Below are 18,750 nucleotides of genomic sequence, written 5' to 3' on the forward strand. Positions count from 1 at the left end.
CCTCAGGGCTTGCACTAACAGCGGTGGACACTTGCTGTTGGAAGGGATTGGGGTGGAGAAGGTAGGAAGAGGCATCAAGGGACACCACAATAAAATGGTTAAAGCAAACAAGCAAGCAAGCAAACAAAAAACAAAACAACACACACACACACACACACACACACACACACACACACACACACACACACGGGCCTGTAATCCCAGCATTCTGGAAGGCAGGGGCAGGAGCAGATCTCTGTGAGTTTGAGGCCAGCCTGGTCTTCAAAGTGAGTCCAGGACAGCCAAGGCTGTCTTGTTACAAAACAAACAAACAGAAACCAAAACCAAACAATACCCCCCTCCAAAAAACAAGCAAACAATCAAAAAGCAATGCCAACAAAAGGCACCCCGATGTAGGGCTTGAAATGTTGGAAAATCTGGGTCCTAATGCTGTAGAGGACACAGCAGGATATGAAGAAATCATATGATGTTTCAGGATATGAGCAAAAGGCTTACTGTGGCTGCTGCCTCTGAGTTCTCTCCCACTCTGCTTCCAGAGGGGATTTTTCTGTTTTGGCTTAATCTTCCTCCTATATTCCATCTCAAAAAAAGGTTGGAAGAATGGTTGAACAATTGGAAAAGTTGCGAGTGGATAAGGAGACTGAGAAACAAGAAGATTGATGAAATAGGAAAACCAGAAGTGTCACTCAATTCTTTTGTGTTTGAAAGGATTGCAGAGTTGGCTGTGCAACTACAGAGTTTGTGGGTAGAGATGGAAGTGCTTGTGAAGCAGATAGCACCGCTGGAAAAGGAAGAAAAAAGGGGTTCAGAATGGGTGACTGAGAGCCGGAGTTTCCCTGCAATGGTGCCAAGTTCCCAAAGCCCCTAGGCCAGCTGGGGAGGTAGAAGGTGCAGAAGGCTGTACAGGTGAAATGGTTAAAGAGAACAGACCATATCAAGAGAAAGGGATAATCTTGAGCAAACTGGTCTGCCGGAGGAACAGCCTTGGGTTATGAGATAACCACCATTAGCTTTCCCAGTAGCCACGAACAGCCTCAAATAGCAAAATGCTCCATGCTTCAATTGTGCTAAATTTGGTCATTGGAAAAGAAATTGTGACCAACCCACTATAAAAGCCTCAGAGCTCAAAATGGCCATTGTATGAACTCTGAGAAATACGGTACTTTCTGTCTGATGGCAATATTGAGCTCTTGGCAAGAATACCTAAGCATCTGGGATTTGTAGACCCTGTGGTGAAAGGTGTTATTAGATGCAAGTCCAAGAGGGACATACGAGGTAACTCTTGCCCTTAGGAGGCAGCTTTGAAGTCCTAACTAGAGGCTCAGCAGCAAAAAGTATGAGCCATTCCAGACAAGAGCAATGGAGAGCTACCAGGTTATAGAAGAAACTATTCAAAAAGTGTTTGGTTCATTGATAATTTCCTGTTAAGAAAGCAACAACATATCTCATTCAAATTAGAGAAAAAAAAAGCCATTTTTTAGACTAAAAGGAGGAAAATGTAGTGGAAGTTTTGGTGTCTTGAAAAACTAAGTTATGTAAACACGTTTTTGTTTTACTCTCAGGTATGGGATATGGGGCTCTTTCAGATTGTCCACACCAACAAACTATTTACTTATGCAGGCTCTGAGAGGGACTGTTTGCTAGCTGCAGATAGTTAAATTCTGAGGACTCTGAGAGATAATAAATGCCAGAGCCCAGAGAGAGAAAGTGGACTCTGAGAAATAAGGCTGCTGATGTCTTCTACTGCTGCTCCTGGTTGCTGTTGATGTGGTTTGATGAGAAGAACCTGGAGATCTCCTGAAATGAAGACTGGACTTGCCCCAAGGAACTACATCTGTAAACATCAGGAAGCAGCCAAATAGAACTACATCCCCTCTCACCATTAACCTTCTTTTTCTCCTACCTAGGGTTGGAAGGGATTGGGATGGAGAAGGTTGAAAAAGGTATAAGAACCAAAAGAAAAGAGTTAAAAAACTAGTGCCTACAACTTGCCCCGTATTAGATCCATCAAAGTCCCTCCTTAGAAAATTTGGGGTCAGGTGTGTACGAAGCTCTCCAATGACACACTAGAGACCTAGTCCCAATGCTATTATCAATCTTGTTTTTGTTCATGTGGCCAGAATAGAAGTAGGTTCTGCAGTTACCGTGCAGGAATAAACAGATAACAGAAAACATAAAAAAGAATGAAAGTTCTTTTTTAAAAAAGATTTATTTATTTATTTATTTATTTAATTATTATGTATATAATGTTCTGCCTGCGTATGTGCCTTCTGGTCAGAAGGGGGCATCAGATCTTACCATAGATGGTTGTGAGCCACCATATAGTTGTTGGGAATTGAACTCAGGACCTCTGGAAGACCAGACACTGCTCTCAAACTCTGAGCCATCTCTTCAGCCCGGAATGAAAGTTCTAAATACCTTGAGTTCTTAGTTTTGTTAATTATAGCTGTACATAGTGGCTTATTTGTGGCATTCCAGAATTGCTAAGGCTGAGGCAGGAAAATCAGAAGTTTGAGGCTAGCTTGGACTATATAGAAAATCTGTCTCAATGATACAGAAGAAACCCACAGTAATAAAGCTGATGTTATAATGGATTTTCTAATAGATTTGCTTGGGAGACATGAAGTCACCCAAGTAGAATTCAGCTGAAGGAGCACCGCCTCCAAAATACCTCCAAGAGTAGTAGAAGCAGTGTAAATGTTCACCAGAGATGGCCAGCCTTATGGAAGATTCTATTCCCCTTACAAAGACAATTTGCATTTAAACTACTGTGGCCATTTGAATGAGAATGACTAAAGGCGCATATATTTCAAGGCATAATCGTGGGGTGGGGGAGGGGGATTGTGGCTCTTTTGGAGGAGGTATGTCACAGGGGGTGACATACCCCCTTTAAGGTTTCAAAAGCCCTACCAGGCCTAGTCTCTCTCTCTGCCTACCGCATGTGGAACAGGATATAAAATCCCCAGTTATTGCTCCAGCACCACGTCTGTCTGCTTTGTGCCAGAACGGTGATGGACTAGCTTTCTAAACTGTAAGCAAGCCCCCGATAACATACTTTTTTAAAAAAAGTTGCCCTCATCATGGTATTTCTTAACAGCAATAGAACAGTAACTGAGACAGACACATACTTGGCAGGCACGAAGGCAAGTAAGACAATCACCTCCTATTTTAGTCTACAGCTTGAGTTGCCTACTGCCACCCGGTTTTAGTTTTTCCAAAAAGGAACCCGAGTGATTGAAACAGGGCGAGAACATGATGATTTGCTCACTCCTTATCTTCTATTTGGTGCTGCCTACGTCTTATTTTCAGGTGGGTAATTGTCTGGTGGAAAGATATGGAAGCTGGAAAAATTTCTTCCCAAATGAGGGACATTGTTTGCTTGGTGGAGTCTTAGCTCTACCAAATGAATCCACCTTAAAAAAAAAAAAAAAAGTTTTGGTCAAAAGCAAAGAAGTCCATTGGAAATAACTCCCACATTGGAATAACCCAAGAGAACCAGACTGGGTAGATAAAAAGAAAAATGTATAAATTTATTGTGTTGTGGCCTTCCCACCAATCCCATGACAGGTGATTAGGAAAGCAACAGTGCTGGTGAGGCAACATAGAGATTTTATGAAATAAAACAACAAAACACAACCCCAACGACTACACACCTTCAGACCTGTCTGTAAGTAATATGGTTTTCCTTCACAGAAAGCAGAAAGAACTAACGGGCTGTGATGTTGTGTATATGTTCATTCTGCCAGCAAATTTGAAGTGCCCACTTCTGGGACACTGTTCTAAGCATTAAACATTTGTAGGGAGGGGCTGGCCAGTACTTAAGGCGCTCGTTCTTACAGAGGGCATAGGTACCATTCTCTGCACCTACTCGACAGCTCACAGCCATCTGTAACTCCAGTCCCGAGGGGATCCAATGTCCTCTTCTCACCTTGCTCATCAGGCATGCACAGGATGCACATACATACATGCAGGCAAAATATCCATACACACGAAATAATAAGAGATAAAATAAAATATACCTAAACAAAGATTTTCAAGGAACTGCTAGACACAAATGATGCTGGCTACTTTTCTGGACTGACCTGTGTACTAAATGTCACCGAATCAGGAGAGACTCAAGGGACGTTTTAAAGTCTACTGAGTTTTCTCTATCCCTTACAAAAATGTGACCAGATATTGATGCTAACCAACCAGATTTCCCTGCTGTTCTGTATCTTTGTAGCCACCTTGCCAAACCCACTGCCTGACACTATCCAGGGGAGTTCACCCATGCTATTTTGCAGCATGGAGACTACCCTGACTCATCAGTCACTATTCAAAGCCAATTAAATCTATAATTCATTGTAATTTTGTATTTTGACAGAATAAAGACGACAGTATTCCTGTCCTCCTGGGTTTCAGATTGCAGTAGGTGACAATGAACAAGATTAGTTAATAAGGTATATAGAATATTCATTCAATGTTAGGTGGTAGTGAATGCTGCAAATTAGGGGGAAAAATAAGTGTCGGAGTCGGGGTGGGAGAGGTGTTGAGCCTGAGCACTGCCAGGCTTATGCACAAGCTGGTCATCTGAATTTTCTTCAAGTCTCATGTGTTGTGGGTCTTCCGTGTGTGCATATTTAGTTATGGGTGCTTTTTTTCTCTTCTTAGTCTGTCCTTTGTCATTCTCATGCCCAGATGCTGAAGTTTGTGGAAAGGACCCATTATTGCTCCCCTACAGGGTAGCCACAAGGCCTTATCTGCCTCCGTGATGCACAAATGGAGATGACAAATAAATGGTTGAATGTATGAATGTGGAGCTCAGGAGAGAGCTTGGATTCACCCATTTTTGTAACATATAGATAGTGGATAAAGCCACAAGAACGGGCAAGGTCACAAGGGAAAATAGACCATTAGTGCCTTAGTGATGAGGAGAGAAGGAAAATCTGTGAAAGGTTACTGAGACAAGGTGGTCCAAGAAAGAAGGCATCAGTATGTGATACCCTTGGGGGGAAGAAGCTGTTTTAAAAAAGGAGTAAGTAAGGTTAGCAACATCTGGAGCAAGAACACTGGAACTTGCATGCCTGTCACAGAAGAAAGGGCAACCAGGGACAGGACACGAATAACTTCCCAACAATCACACACTGGGCATGCTGTAAGTTTGAAATTAAAACACCTTTTTTTTATCCTTAATGCAAGTTAGGAAAGCAATTAGTCCACTTATTTGTAATATTAGTTGTATTTAGAATTCTAGATGTTTTCCTTGAATTTGCTTTGCTAATGAGGATGCTTACTCAAAGAGACACAATGGAAAAGATTCAACTTGAGAATTTTTCACTGTGTTTTCAGAAGTCACTGCACACTGGAGCAGCAGGGAGTTACATCCGGTGCAGAATGCTTCTGGGTTTTCTTTGGCGTTTACATTAATCATTGTCTCCATGCTCAGGGCTACATTTGTTTTTCCCTCAGGGGGTTTCATGTGTTTGTTTAGTCACTCTAAGAGACCTTGCAAGTCAATACATGGAAGGCAGCATGCAAAGATTACTAAGGAAAGCAGACCTGCAAACATCTGGCAGCTGGTAGTTTCTTAAAAATCACATTATATTTAATAAAATGTGAATGAATTCTAATTTCAGTGATTGAAAATAGACTAACTCTGCACTGAGTCTTAAAGTAAACGGAGAGCTGAGCTTTTCTTGGATTTAGAGTCCTCCACAGATGTTTGAGAGCCACCGAGACGGTCAATGTGACTAATGGCAAAATGTTAGCTGTAACTCTACCGTGAGGAGCTCGAGCCCACACCCAGGGCTGTCTCCCCGGCCTCTCTTCCCACCTGAGGAGTCTGTACTTGGGTAGCTCCTTTTCTCCTTCCCGTTCCTGGGAGTACAGACTGGCAAAGGTACATCCTCTTTCCTCCATTAGAGCCTCTCTTTCTCCCAACCCTCATGTTTACACTTAGGTTAAAGTAGCTTTAGGGTCAACGAGGTGGCTAAGCAGACAGAGCACTGGTTACCCAAGCCTATTGAACTGAATTTGATTCCCAGAAGCCTCATAAGGTGGAAGGAAAGAAAGAAATTGTCTTCTAACCTCCACATGCACACCGTGACAAGTACTATTCCCTGGATTAATAATAAATAAAATTCAGAACAAGACAATACACCCCCCCCCAGATATGTCTTCAACAAAACCTCCAAATACACTTCAGAAGTGTTATGCTTAAGATTCTTTTCTATGTGGAAACCATAAATCCAGGTTCTAAATGAGGATCCCTAAAAGGCTAGGGGAACTTTCCAAGTTGCTGATGGTAACAGTGTGCAGCTGTCTTTGTCCCTTATTGCCGACAATATGACCTTATCTTAAGGAAGGGGAAATCAAATCCTTAGGAGACAAGTCATTATTAGAAACCACATTGCTAAGACTTGGAAGGACAGAACTCTACCCAGCTCCGTGGGCTCCTAATGCCCACTGTCTTCCTATTGCATGTTGGGAATGTATGTTTACTGAATGTGGTGGCGACACCTGCAGTTATAGCAACTCCAGAGGCTGTGCAGGTGGACTGCTTGAGCCTAGGAGCTTGAAGCCAGCTGGGGTATAATATTGAGATCCCAGCTTCAACAATTACATACACTCATATATATATATTCTACCTATATTGTTTAATATACTCTTGAATAGCTCTGTAGTTCCAGAGTAAAAGTTTACTCTTTAGGTTACTCTTACTTCTTTACCTTTCATGGTAAAATTCTCAGGCAGACCATTTTGTTACTGAGTTGGAGGAAGTGCACGAAACCTCTCCTTCCTGAAGATTTATATAATCTGTGATTGTTGGGAGAGGTAGGAATTTTCTTAAGTCGGGTAGCCATTGGTAAGTTGCCAATGCTCCTGTCAACAACCATTACTCATACTCCTTTGAGAAACTCTAATAAAAATCATTACATCATTAAATATATATATATGTGTGTGTGTGTGTGTGTGTGTGTGTGTGTGTGTGTGTGTATACATGAAAGTAGAAGGAAGACCAGTTGGGATGGGTAAGAGAAGCAGTAGGCGTGGCAAGTGGGTAAGAGATGAAAACAGGGGATGGATGTGATCGGACTAAACTATATACATCTATGAAAAGGCCACATCGTAACTCACTATACACTTAATATATACTGATAACAATGACAATTGGAATAAACAAATTTTGGGGCGGGATGTGAAAAAATGTGAAAGAGAAAGGCTCCTTGCACCTCACACTCAGGTCCTGCTGTTGGACTATTTATGATTTCCTTCCTGTGATTTAAGAGAGCAGCTAATTTTAGGTTTGTCTTTATGGTTAGAGACAATGATCTCAGGAAAGAATGTTTTTTGTTTGTTTGTTTGTTTGTTTTGTTTTTTTTTAATAAAACTGTTGCTTAGCTTCTTGTTGTTTTATCTTTTTCTTTCTTTGCTATACAAATCATTCAGAATCTCCTCACTGCTCAGAGCAAAAATGGACCTTTTAAGATCACATTCTTAAAATTTACTAAATGTGAATTATGGAAATTGCTAATAGCTTGTGTTTTTGAATATAAGAATGTAGCTCCAGGGCTTTAGTGGGAATTCTGCACCTGTGAGGTCTAAAGTCATTATCCTGGGTCAGGTTGAATATGAAATTAGTAAAATGGCTAAAAGAGCCATGAAACATTCCTTGGGATTTAATGGTTAATCTTGGCAGTGGGAAAAGACACAGTAACACTCAGTCCAGCCTCTGTAATTTTGCTGTTAAGTATGGTATCCAAACAGAAATTATACACAGGTTCATGAATTACTTTATATTAATGTACACAGGTTTGTGAATTACTTTACATTATAATTACTTTATATTAGTGTCATGCTTTTACCTCAGAAAGAGCCACGGTTTGTTTTTAATCACCTCCTGTATGTTAAATCAGTAGTGTCTGCCAAGTGGGTAACAGTTTCCCTTAAAGCACAGCCCACTGTAACTGGCATGATTACCCCACACAGGGAGAAGCCACAAAGGGACTCCCCAGTCTCTGGGTTTATGAAGTCTAATTATGTTTGCAATACAGTGTTTTATTTTCACTGATCTCAGAAAGAGCCCAGACTTGAACAAAGCTCAGACTAACAGCATAGTAACTGAGAGCAGCGAGGTCCTCCGTGTATACAGTCAGCCTCGGTCAGCTGTCTGAGGGTGGAGCCCCCTTTATCACGGCACAGAGAAATCTGGGGATGCTCTGGATGGATCTTGTGGGCTGGCCCACTTGATGGTGGGTGAACACTTCTGTTTAGCCGTTAGGCTCAGGCTTCTCCAGGCCACGCTCAGTCCACAGAGTGGAGGAGACATGGCCCGTGTGGGTATCCACGCTGCTTCAGAGGCGGCTGCGGGTAAGAGACGGAGAAAGGGAGGCCTAAGCAAGATCTCAGGGTCTTCTCAGAAGGAAGGACGCTTTTGCACTTTGGAATCTTGCGACTGCTGGTGTTTAAGAAAAAGGGTAAATTGCTAAAGCACATCTTTCATTCTATGCACAGCCGTGTGCAGTCCCTCTGTCAGAAAGAGGAGGCTGAAAATAGAAGAAGCTGGGAGTCTCGAAACCCGAGCTGCCTGAGAGCTGCATCCTGAAAGCCGCTTGCCTTAGTGTTACATATTATTTCTAACTCTGGTTATAAAATTCTGCTCCAAATACAGTGCACACACAGATCCCCTCCACACACACACATATATATTGCTTACCCCAGAAAATGGCCTCAGTGCACTATCTGACTCCATTTTTTATTTTATGTTATGTTATGTTATTTTATTTTATTTTATTTTATTTTATTTTATTTTTTGAGACAGGGCTCGCTTTGTAGACTAGGCTGAACTCACAGAGATCTGCCTACCTCCGCCCCCTCAGTGCTGGGATTACAGCCGTGTGCCACCACACCTGGCTTGTGACTCCATTTTTTAATCCCATGTAAGAAAGCAGAGTAAAAAGCAAGAAGGGATTAGGGCAGGAAATCATTTTTTTTCACCAGCTACGGTGTTGCACAGAACGCGGCATTCCATCATGTTTCTGCATCTCTCCCACCACGTTTCAGCATCTCTCCTTACTCTTTTGTAACGGCATCTTGAGGTCCAGTCTCCTCCTTCCCCGCTCTCCTATCTCATACCAAAAAGGAGGCTATTTCCACTTAGGATCAACAACTTACAATACTGTGAGATTCAAGGAAAAGACGTTAATAATGCACTCAAGAGCAAAATGAATTGCTGTCATGGTTCATACTTGTTCCCAGAAGGTGTGAAAATACAGGTGAAGAAGGCAAAGACTGGAGGTGATGGGGGTGGGAGCAACAGTGGGCAGAGAACTATGACCTTAACCACTCAAGAATGTTTCTGTGCTGACTCCTACCTGACTCCACCATGAAAGGTCATGGTGCTGTCCTTTCTAAGCACACAATATTCAATAAGTACATGTTAAAAGAATTATAGAAAAAAAAAGACTTCTAGAAAGAAAACGCTTGGCTCATTGCCACGGCAGCATTGTTGTAACAGAGGTGAAGTTTCCCTGAGAACTGGGGCAATATGCTTCCCATGTTATGGGCACACATTCACTTTACAGTTCATTGGGAGTCAGAAAGACTAACAGAAAATATGCAATAAAAATATCTCCCCCACAAATATTCCCCCTTGATTTCTTTCAAATTCATGACCTTTTTCTTTAATTCTTGTTACACACACACACACACACACACAAACTTGTGTGTGTATGTATATATATGCACACATATGCATACAAACATATACATATATGTATATACACATATGCACATATGTTTATGATGTCTTAAATACATCTATGCAGCCTTCTCAATCCATAGAATGTTCCTTATATATGCTTTTAGAGCTGACCATCATTTGGTATTTGATAAACAATTGGTGTGCTCTTCCCTGATATCTTAGTCAGAGTTAATATTGCTGCGACAAAATATCATGACCTGGATGGATAACTTGGGGAGAAAAGGGTTTATCTGGCTTACATAGTCTGAATCACAGCCCATTGAGGGAGGCCAAGGCAGAAACTCAAATCAGCTAGGAACCTGGAGGCAAGAGCTCAAGCCACTGTGGTTTACTGGCTTGCTCCTATGGTTTTCTCATCCTGCATTCTTAGAGAACCCAGGACCAATAGGACAAGGGTGTTCCTCCTATCACTAACTAATAAGTTGCCCAATAGCCTAGCCTACAGGCATAGTATAATATGGAGATAATTTCTCAATTGTGGTTCCCTACTCCTAAATGATTCTCGCTTGTGTCAAGTTGACATAAAACCAGCCAGCACGCCAGGAGACCATTACTAAACTGAAAAAATGGGGAAAGAAATGTTTGCTCTAACTCCTGAATCCCAATTCCTCCTTCGTATTTTAATTTATGTGTACGTATGTGTGTGTTCATGTGCACATATATGCATGCAGGTGCTTGTTGAAGCCAGAAGAGGGCTTTGGAGTCCTAGAGCTCAAGTTACAGGAGACTATGAGCCACTGAAAACAAACTCTGATGACCCCTACAAGAGCCGCAAGTATTCTCACGTTGAGCTATCCCTTCAGTACTCCCTTTTGATAAAAGTCCTGAAGAAACTCAATAGAAAGAATGTATCTCAACATAATGAATTCTAAGAAACTTATAGCCAAAATTATACTAAGTGTTGAAAAAAATCAAGATATTTCAACTAAATTAAGGAACACTTTTATTTGTACTTGGTGTGGTACTGGAAGACTTAGCGAACCCAATAACACAAGCAAGTAAAAATATAAATACAGGAAAAGAAGAAGTCAGCATGTCTCTATTTGCAGATAGCATGATCCTCTACATAAGGGACCAAAAGAATCTTCCAGGAAACTCCCAGAGCTGGTCAACACTTTCAGCAAGGTGACAAGACACCAATCAATGAACTTCTTATATATCAGTGAAGGTATACTGAGAAAATAATCAAGGAAATAATCCTATTCACAACAGACTGAAAAAACAAATAAGCCAATAAGCAAAACACCTTAGAATAAACCTAACTAAAGATATGAAAGCCCTCTGTGAGGAAACATTAAAAACTGAAGGAAAAAAATCAAGGAAGACACCAGAAGATGGAAAAACCTCATATACGTATAGATCAGAAGAATTTAGTGTTGCAAAAATGGCCTTCTTACCAAAGAAATCTACAGATTCAGCACAATCCAATCAAAACCTCAATACTATTCCTCATAAAATTAGATAAAAGGATCTTAAAATATACATGGAAGCACAAAGTGCCCCAGATAGCTAAAGCAATTCTGAGCAAAAAAGGTAAAGGAGGGATTGCCTTGCCTGATTTGAAGCTATACTACAGAGCTATTGTAATAAAAACAGCATGGTGCTAAAACACACTAAAAGATATATATAGAGATGATGCTGACATAAAATAGCCACAGTAATGTGATTTTTTTTAAATGCCAAAAAAAAAAAAAAGACACTGGCTAAAAGACAGCCTCTTCAACAAAAGGCACTGGGAAAAATTAGATATCCACATGTACAAAAATAAAATGAGATCCTTATCTCTTACCCAGCACAAAAGTCAACTCCCAGAGTATCAAAGCCCTCAGTGTAAGGGTGAAACTGTGAAAGTTCTACAGAAAAAAAGTACCTTCAGTTTTCATTATACAGGTCTTTCCTTCATTAGGTTTATTACAAGGTCTGTCTGTCATTTTTTCCTTTCTTCCTTTCTTTCTTCCTTCCTTCCTTCCTCCTTTCTTCCTTTGTTTCTTTAAAAAATTATTTGTTTATTTATTTATTATTTATGTTCTGACTGTATGTATGCCTGCAGGCCAGAAGTGGGCACCAGATCCAGAGCTCCTTATAGATGGTTGTGAGCCACCATATGGTTGTCTGGAATTGAACTCAGGACCTATGGAAGGGTAGCCAGTGCTCTTAACCTCTGAGCCATCTCTCTAGCCCTTCCATTTGTTTCTTGATTTCTTCTTCAGGCAAGGACTTTTTGAAAAGGTTCTCCAGTTGCTCAGGAAACAATTGAGACTTCAGGAAATTAAAAAGTTTCTGTACAGCAAAGGAAATAGTTAATCAAATGAAGAGACAGCTTACAGAATAGGAGATTTTTTTCCCAGCTGTACTTCTGATAGAGGATTAATATCTAGAATATTAAAAGAACTAAAATGACCAAATAACTAACAAACAAACAAACAAACAAACAAGGGGCTGGCGAACTGGCTCAATGATTAAGAACACTGACTGCTCTTCCAGAGAACCTGACTTTGATCCCTAGTGACTGCAACCATTTGTAACTCCAGTCCCAGTGGCACCATTGCTGTCTTCTGGCTTCCATGGGTCCGGTACGCACATGGTGTACAGACATGCGCTGTGAAAAACGCAGATACATACAGATACATTTACAAAGGAAACAGACAACCTGAATATTTAAAAATAAGCTTAGAAAGTTAGCCGAGAGTTCTTTAAAGAAGAAATAAGTGGTTTTTTAAAAAAAGTGTTTGGTATCATTATGCATCAGGGAAATACAAATTAAAACTTTGAGATTCCATGCCTCCCCAGTCAGACTGGCTATTATCAAGAAAACAAATCCTGGTGATAATGTGGGAGAAGAGAACCCTGATGCGTTGTTGGTGGCAGTGTAAACCAATGCTGACATAGTGGAAAACAGTTTGGAGAGTCCTCAGAAACCGATAATAGATCTATTGTATAACCCAGCTCTCCTGTTCTTGGGCCTGTAACAAAAGGACATCCATTAGAGAGATACTGTTCATCACTCATTGTTACTCTACGTTCGATAATCAAGGAATGGCACTAGTGTAGATGTCATTAACTGATAAATGGATAGTGAAAATGTGGTACATACGCACAATGGAATATTGTTCTTCAACAAAGAAAAAATGAAATTATGAAATTTGCAGAAAATAGATGAGACTAGAAAATATTACATATTGTTTTCTATAAATATGTATTTAAATTAAGTGTCTGTCTGTATAGGGGTATATTGTACAGGTGCTCTGAGAGGACAGAAATGCTGTTCCATCCCCTGGAGCTTGAGCAGCTGTGAGCCAAGCATGGACCCTGGGAGTGGGGCTCCAGCTCTTGTAAAAGCAGTGCCCACGTTAACCATCTCCTCATCCCCCAAACACTACATGGATGAAGCAACCCGTGCTCAGAAAGACAACACTTCACCTTCTTTCTCATCTGGGGATCCCTGGCTGTGATATGTTTATGTGCCTTTGTAGACATGAGCATGTGTGGAAGCCCCTGAGAGGAGAAAGGGGGGTTTCAGGGGAGAGGGATGGGGGGGGGAATAGAACAAATGTGCTGTGTAAGTGGGATCACTGGGGGTGGGAGGGCTTAGTGAGCAAGGGGGAAAGGACACAAAGTGGGGAGAGTGTCAACCAGAACTAAGGAGATATTAAAAAGCCACAAAGAAACCTGTTACTTTGTAAGCTAATTTAAAAAAAAAAAAAAGTTTTTCCTCTGCCGAACAGGGATGTGGTGGGAGGAGCCGCAACAGAACAAAAACCGTTGCTCCTTTCACAGCACCTGGCACGCACGGCGCTGCCGCAGAAGCATTTACTGAGGAGCAAAGAACTCTTTGCTCTCATCTGTTAAACTAGACAAAAACTTTCCAAATAGATTTCGATTTAGGATTACAGTGACATGGCCTGTGCAAACGTCCTCCACAATATGCCAGATCAGTCAGCAAGACAAACCCATCTTGTCACTGTGTCTCAAATCTGACCTGTTATTTTCAGTTCCTTTAGGGAAAAATAAGGCAAGGTCATGACAATTTATAAGTCAAAATATTTAACATTTGTATTTTGTGAGTGATACAAAAAAATCCTTTTTAGGTGACGTAAAGTACAACATATACATATATATTTTAGGATAGACAGAATTTACGCTACCTTATAAGCTTCTTACATTTTAGCTAGTTGTTCTTCTTTAAAGCACAAGGGCTTCACAGGGTGAGAAAAGAGTAAACTGAGGCATGTAATGACCAGCCTGCAATGCCTGCAGCAGACACAGGCTGTGGGACAAGAGTAAATGTAATGGATGTTCACCATCTCAGAGTTGGATACAAATTTGTTTTTAGAGAGTTTTATGACATACTCAACACATAGTTGACAATAGAAATCAGAGTGCCTGTCTTGTCGATCCTCTGCCTCCTACCTCACACAAATTTTGCTAGAATGTAAATATTAGTGTTTGCTGCACAAGGAAGCCCACCACCCTCCGCTCTTAGCTTGAATGGACCAAGCAGGCCCATGGTTCCAACCACCACTGTTTTACAGTCTTTCAATCTAAAACAAGGAAAGTCTGCAAGAACAATAAGCAAGTATGTTAATTAGCTTCTGGCCTCTGTTTCTGCCTTATTTTGTGGTTCTGTATTTTATCTACTCAGGAGAATTTTAAGTGATAAGATGAAAATTAAACTTGTTTCTGCCTGGGTAAGGAAATATTCATGTTTTGATTTTAAAAGACCCATTTGCTACATTTATTTCACTACTTTGTGTTCTGCACGATCTATCCTTTATACAAACAGAGCTGATCTATACAATTTAATGAAGAAAGTATAAAAGAAATGGTTCTAGCGGCGCACACCTTTAATTCCAGCACTTGGGAAGAGACAGGAAAATCAGGAGTTCAGCATCCTGAGCTATATAGTGAGTTAGAGTCAAGCTGGGCTCTGTGAGATCCTGTCTCAAGTGGAAATATTAAAATGAAAATGAAAACAAACAAACAAACACATCCTTACTGTCTCTCTTTTGTTTTGATTTGTCAGTGAGACATGTTCCATCCTGATGTCTTTGAACAGTAATTGCTCTTCTTTTGAGGTAAGATTTGGCTTGCAGGGGGAGGGCGGCATCTCACACCGACTCTGATGCCATAGTCTTACTTTTGCAATAGTGAAATCCCACTGAAGTGGCTTTTCAAAACGTTCTGTGGAAAGTAAGAATTAATACATGGCAAGTCCGCACTCCCGACTGCCAAACAGGAGACAAATTCATCAGACAGCAGAGTCTGTTCCGGGACAGTCTCACTGTGTGAGTCGCTCCCCAAAATCATACTGGTTTCCTCCTGTCTTGAGTTTTGTATGTCAAGAGGATTGAGTTCATCTTGATTTAAAACTAGATTCAATTCATCAAAAGTTAGTGTTTTGCTTAGTAAAGTCATATTTGAGGCAGAAAATGCGAAGCTGGGATATGCTTTCAGTCTGGCAAAGTGGCCACCTGTGGCCTCGAGGGTTGCAGAGCCTCTCGTATCTCCGTTAATGAAGTGGTTTCCTCCAGGGGGGACGTTTGAAATCTGGGGTTTGTATCCAGTGTTGAGGTCAGGAATGTACACAACAGAAGAACCGGTAGACGATGCTGTGTGTGGACAGTCTCTTGTCTCCAGGAGTCCTGCAAGCCTTTCTTCTTTGTAATCTGTGGGCTTGGGTTCCAGCGGAGAGATTTCACTTATCTCTGCAAGCACAGGATCCACATACAGGGCCTGCTCACTGGCATTATTGTTCTCAAATATGCTTTTTTCCTAGAAAAAAAATATGTTACTTCATTTTACAAACAACCCCTAACCCCCCAAAAAAACCTCACCAAAAACCATTTAAAAGAATCAACTGAGTAATTGAGTTGTGGCTGAAATTTTATTTCCCCAACTTTTTTTCTCTCTATCTTCTTAGTGTTTATCTCCTGGATGATTTCCTCCTTCTGTCTTTTTGATATCTTCTAAAGCCTTTTTTAATGTCTCCCAAAGAAAGAATTAAAAACAACCCATGTCTTAAGAATATTTCTTGATTAAAACCTTTTTTAAAAGCTTTTACCATTTTACTTGTTTATTTTAATTTTGTCCTGAGACCCCTTCTTTCAGATGCTGTGTTTCTGGGCTGAGTTGACTAGCAGGTGTGCTGACTAGTTTTGTGTCAACTTGAGCTAAAGTCATTTTGGAAGACGGTTGAGGAAACGTAGCCTCCAGATTGGCCTGTGGCACGTTTTCTTAATTGACGATTGTTGTTGGAGAGACTGGATAATTGTGCACAGGGCCACCCTGATTTGGTGGCCCTGGATGCCATCAGAAAGCACACCGAGCCGCCATGGAAAGCTAGCCAGCAAGCAGCACTCACCCATGGCTTCTGCATCACTTCCTGCCTCAGGTTTCTACCCTCCCTTCCTGGATAATAGATGATAGGGGATAGAGGATAGAAGATAGATGATAGAAAAATGAATGAACCCCTTTCTTCCCAAGTTCCTTTTGGTCATGGTGTGTTATCACATCACCAGAAAGCAAACGAAGCCAATGGGCCCACCCAGCTTTAAGCAGAGCCGTGTGTGTCTGTTTTATAAATAGGCCTGGTCTGCCCAAGATATTGCTGTCCCCTCTGTTCCTGAGCTCACCCTTCTGCCTAGAATATTCTTTCTCTCAAGAAAGTCCTCATATTCTCATATTTTCTCTCTGGTCCCATCACACTTGGGGTCTTATTTTCTATGGCCATTGGTTTGGTGGCAGTACATGTTTAGATGACATTTCTGTCTCCCTGACTGGGTGTTGAAAATGGTACTGGCTAAGCAGAGTTCTGGAAACACACATCGGACCCTTCCTCCCTTCCTCCGCTCTATAGCTGGCAAAGCTCCCCCTACCCTCCAGCTTTCCAAAGCTGTCATGTGTACTCCTCTTTTCCTAGCTCACCCCTGGTGATACCATCTTCCATGGGCACCCAATAATAATCCTCGAGCAGTCCATACAGTTGGAGAAATGAAATGCTACCTCCCTGAGACTTGGACACATCTTCATCTCTTGTAAACAAGTCTCTTGGAACCTCTAGTACATATGCTACAGCATGTTTCTTCCCTCCGTCCTCTGCCCTGAAGACAGTAACTCATCTTCCATCTTGCTTTCCTCCTGAATAGTATAGTTTCTTTTCTCCTGCCCTTTAATCCCCTAACTCTGCCATTTCAACTAAGGAGGATTTGAAATGCTACAATTTTGTTTCCGTATGTATGTATACACGCATATGTGTATATGTATGTGTATGTTTATATGTGCATGTGTTTATGTGTATGTGCACATGTGTGTATGTGCATATATGTATATATGTGTGTAGGTGTAGATGACGTAGATGTAGATAAGGTATCTGTACATGTATATGATGTATGTGTGTATGTATATGCATATGTATGATGTATATGTACATGATAGATATAATATACATGACATACATGATGTGTATGTATGACGCTCATGTGTGTATGGGTGTACATGTGAATGTATGTGCATGTGTATGATGTATAGATATGATATATAATACATAATGTACATGTAAGTGATATGTATACGTGAAGTACATTTATGTGTATGTGTACATGTATACTGTTGTCCACAGGCCTCTCCATACTTCTCTCCTTCTTTCTCCCTCTTTCTGTTTATATCCTAGTGACTAGACTGCATTCTTGGTCCCAACTGATATTTCAATTATGGAAATTTTGTTGTTGTTTACTATGTATTTATTTTAGATTTACGAGTGTTTTGCTTACATATATGCATGCACATTGTGTGTGTATATGGTGCCTGTGGAAGTCAGAAAAAGACATTGAATTCTCTGGAACTGGAGTTATGGATGGCTGTGGGCCACCATGTAGGTGCTAGGAATTGAACCTGGGTCCTCTGCAAGAGCTACAGGAACTCTTAACCACAGAGCCACCTCTCCAGTCCCTGATTTTTTGACAAGGTCTTATTATATAGCTCAGGTTGGCCTTGAATTTGTGATCCTCCTGCCTCAGCTTTCCCAGTGCTGGTATTACTGGCTTACCCCATCACACAGGGTACCAATCAGTTTCTGTTTGGTGTTGTTTGATTACCTGTAATAGTTTTGCAACATTACTATTTTCCACATTAGGAATATCTTCATAAAGCCACTTAGGGATCATCAGTAAGACTTTTCTTTTAATTCTAGAAAACAAGATGATACGTTAGAAGCAGCACCCACCTGCCTTTCCTTTCCTTCCTTCTTTTTTTTTTTTTTTTAATATACAGGATTTCTCAGTGTAGCCCTGGCTGTCATTAAACTTGTTCTGCAGACCAGGCTGGCTTTGAACTCAGGGAACTCTCTGTCTCTTCTTCCTGTGTGCTGGGATTAAAGCTGTGACCATCACACTCCTCACAATGTTTCTTTAGAACTGGTGCAGGCAATCATGGGCGGAGCTAGAATGGAATGTAATTTAACCTCATGAAGCAAAGGCTTTAATCTCTCCCCCTAGGACTAGGGGAAGGGGATGGGGAGACATGAAGGAGGTGGGACCAGCAGGAGATGAAGGAGGGGACTAGAATTGGGATATAAAATGAATAAATTGGAAAGAAAGAAAGAAAGAAAGAAAGAAAGAAAGAAAGAAAGAAAGAAAAAGCATTCAGTAAGAAATCTTGTCAAATGTTCCTTGTTCCTCTTGGTGCTGTCTTCATATATAAAAGCACAGTCTACATTGACTGTGCAAGCTCATTTGGGCAAACAGGTTGTACCAGGGATATAGACAAGACCACACTGATCTGAGGTATATTTTTACACATGAAGAGACTATGAAAAACAAGTAAGACCTGTTATTTCTTTTAACAGGTTCTCTAGACACATTTATTAAGTAACAACCAAAATGGCTGAGTGAACTTGGCAAGCTCCTTTGACCTTGATTGATACTAGGGAAAATGATTTCTCTACATATATTTATACACTCTTCTCTGTCTCGGTTTTTTAAATTAATTCATGTTCTTTCTATGTTCATAAT

The 18,750-nt window shown here is 40.8% G+C and overlaps 1 protein-coding gene across 1 annotated transcript in view; it reads right to left on the reverse strand.

The window, feature by feature from the left end:
- Positions 1-13,818: 13,818 nt before the first annotated feature.
- Il23r (interleukin 23 receptor) overlaps positions 13,819-18,750 on the reverse strand; it is a 58,898-nt gene continuing 53,966 nt past the window's right edge. The window contains exons 10-11 of the mRNA XM_060373820.1: positions 17,836-17,926; positions 13,819-15,514 (exon numbers count right to left, since the gene is read on the reverse strand). Of these exons, the coding sequence (XP_060229803.1) occupies positions 14,876-15,514; positions 17,836-17,926 (730 nt within the window). The 3' untranslated portion in view covers positions 13,819-14,875. The remainder of the gene's footprint in view (positions 15,515-17,835; positions 17,927-18,750) is intronic.

This window comes from Meriones unguiculatus, chromosome 21, assembly GCF_030254825.1.
Source record: "Meriones unguiculatus strain TT.TT164.6M chromosome 21, Bangor_MerUng_6.1, whole genome shotgun sequence".
Classification (NCBI taxonomy): domain Eukaryota; kingdom Metazoa; phylum Chordata; class Mammalia; order Rodentia; family Muridae; genus Meriones; species Meriones unguiculatus.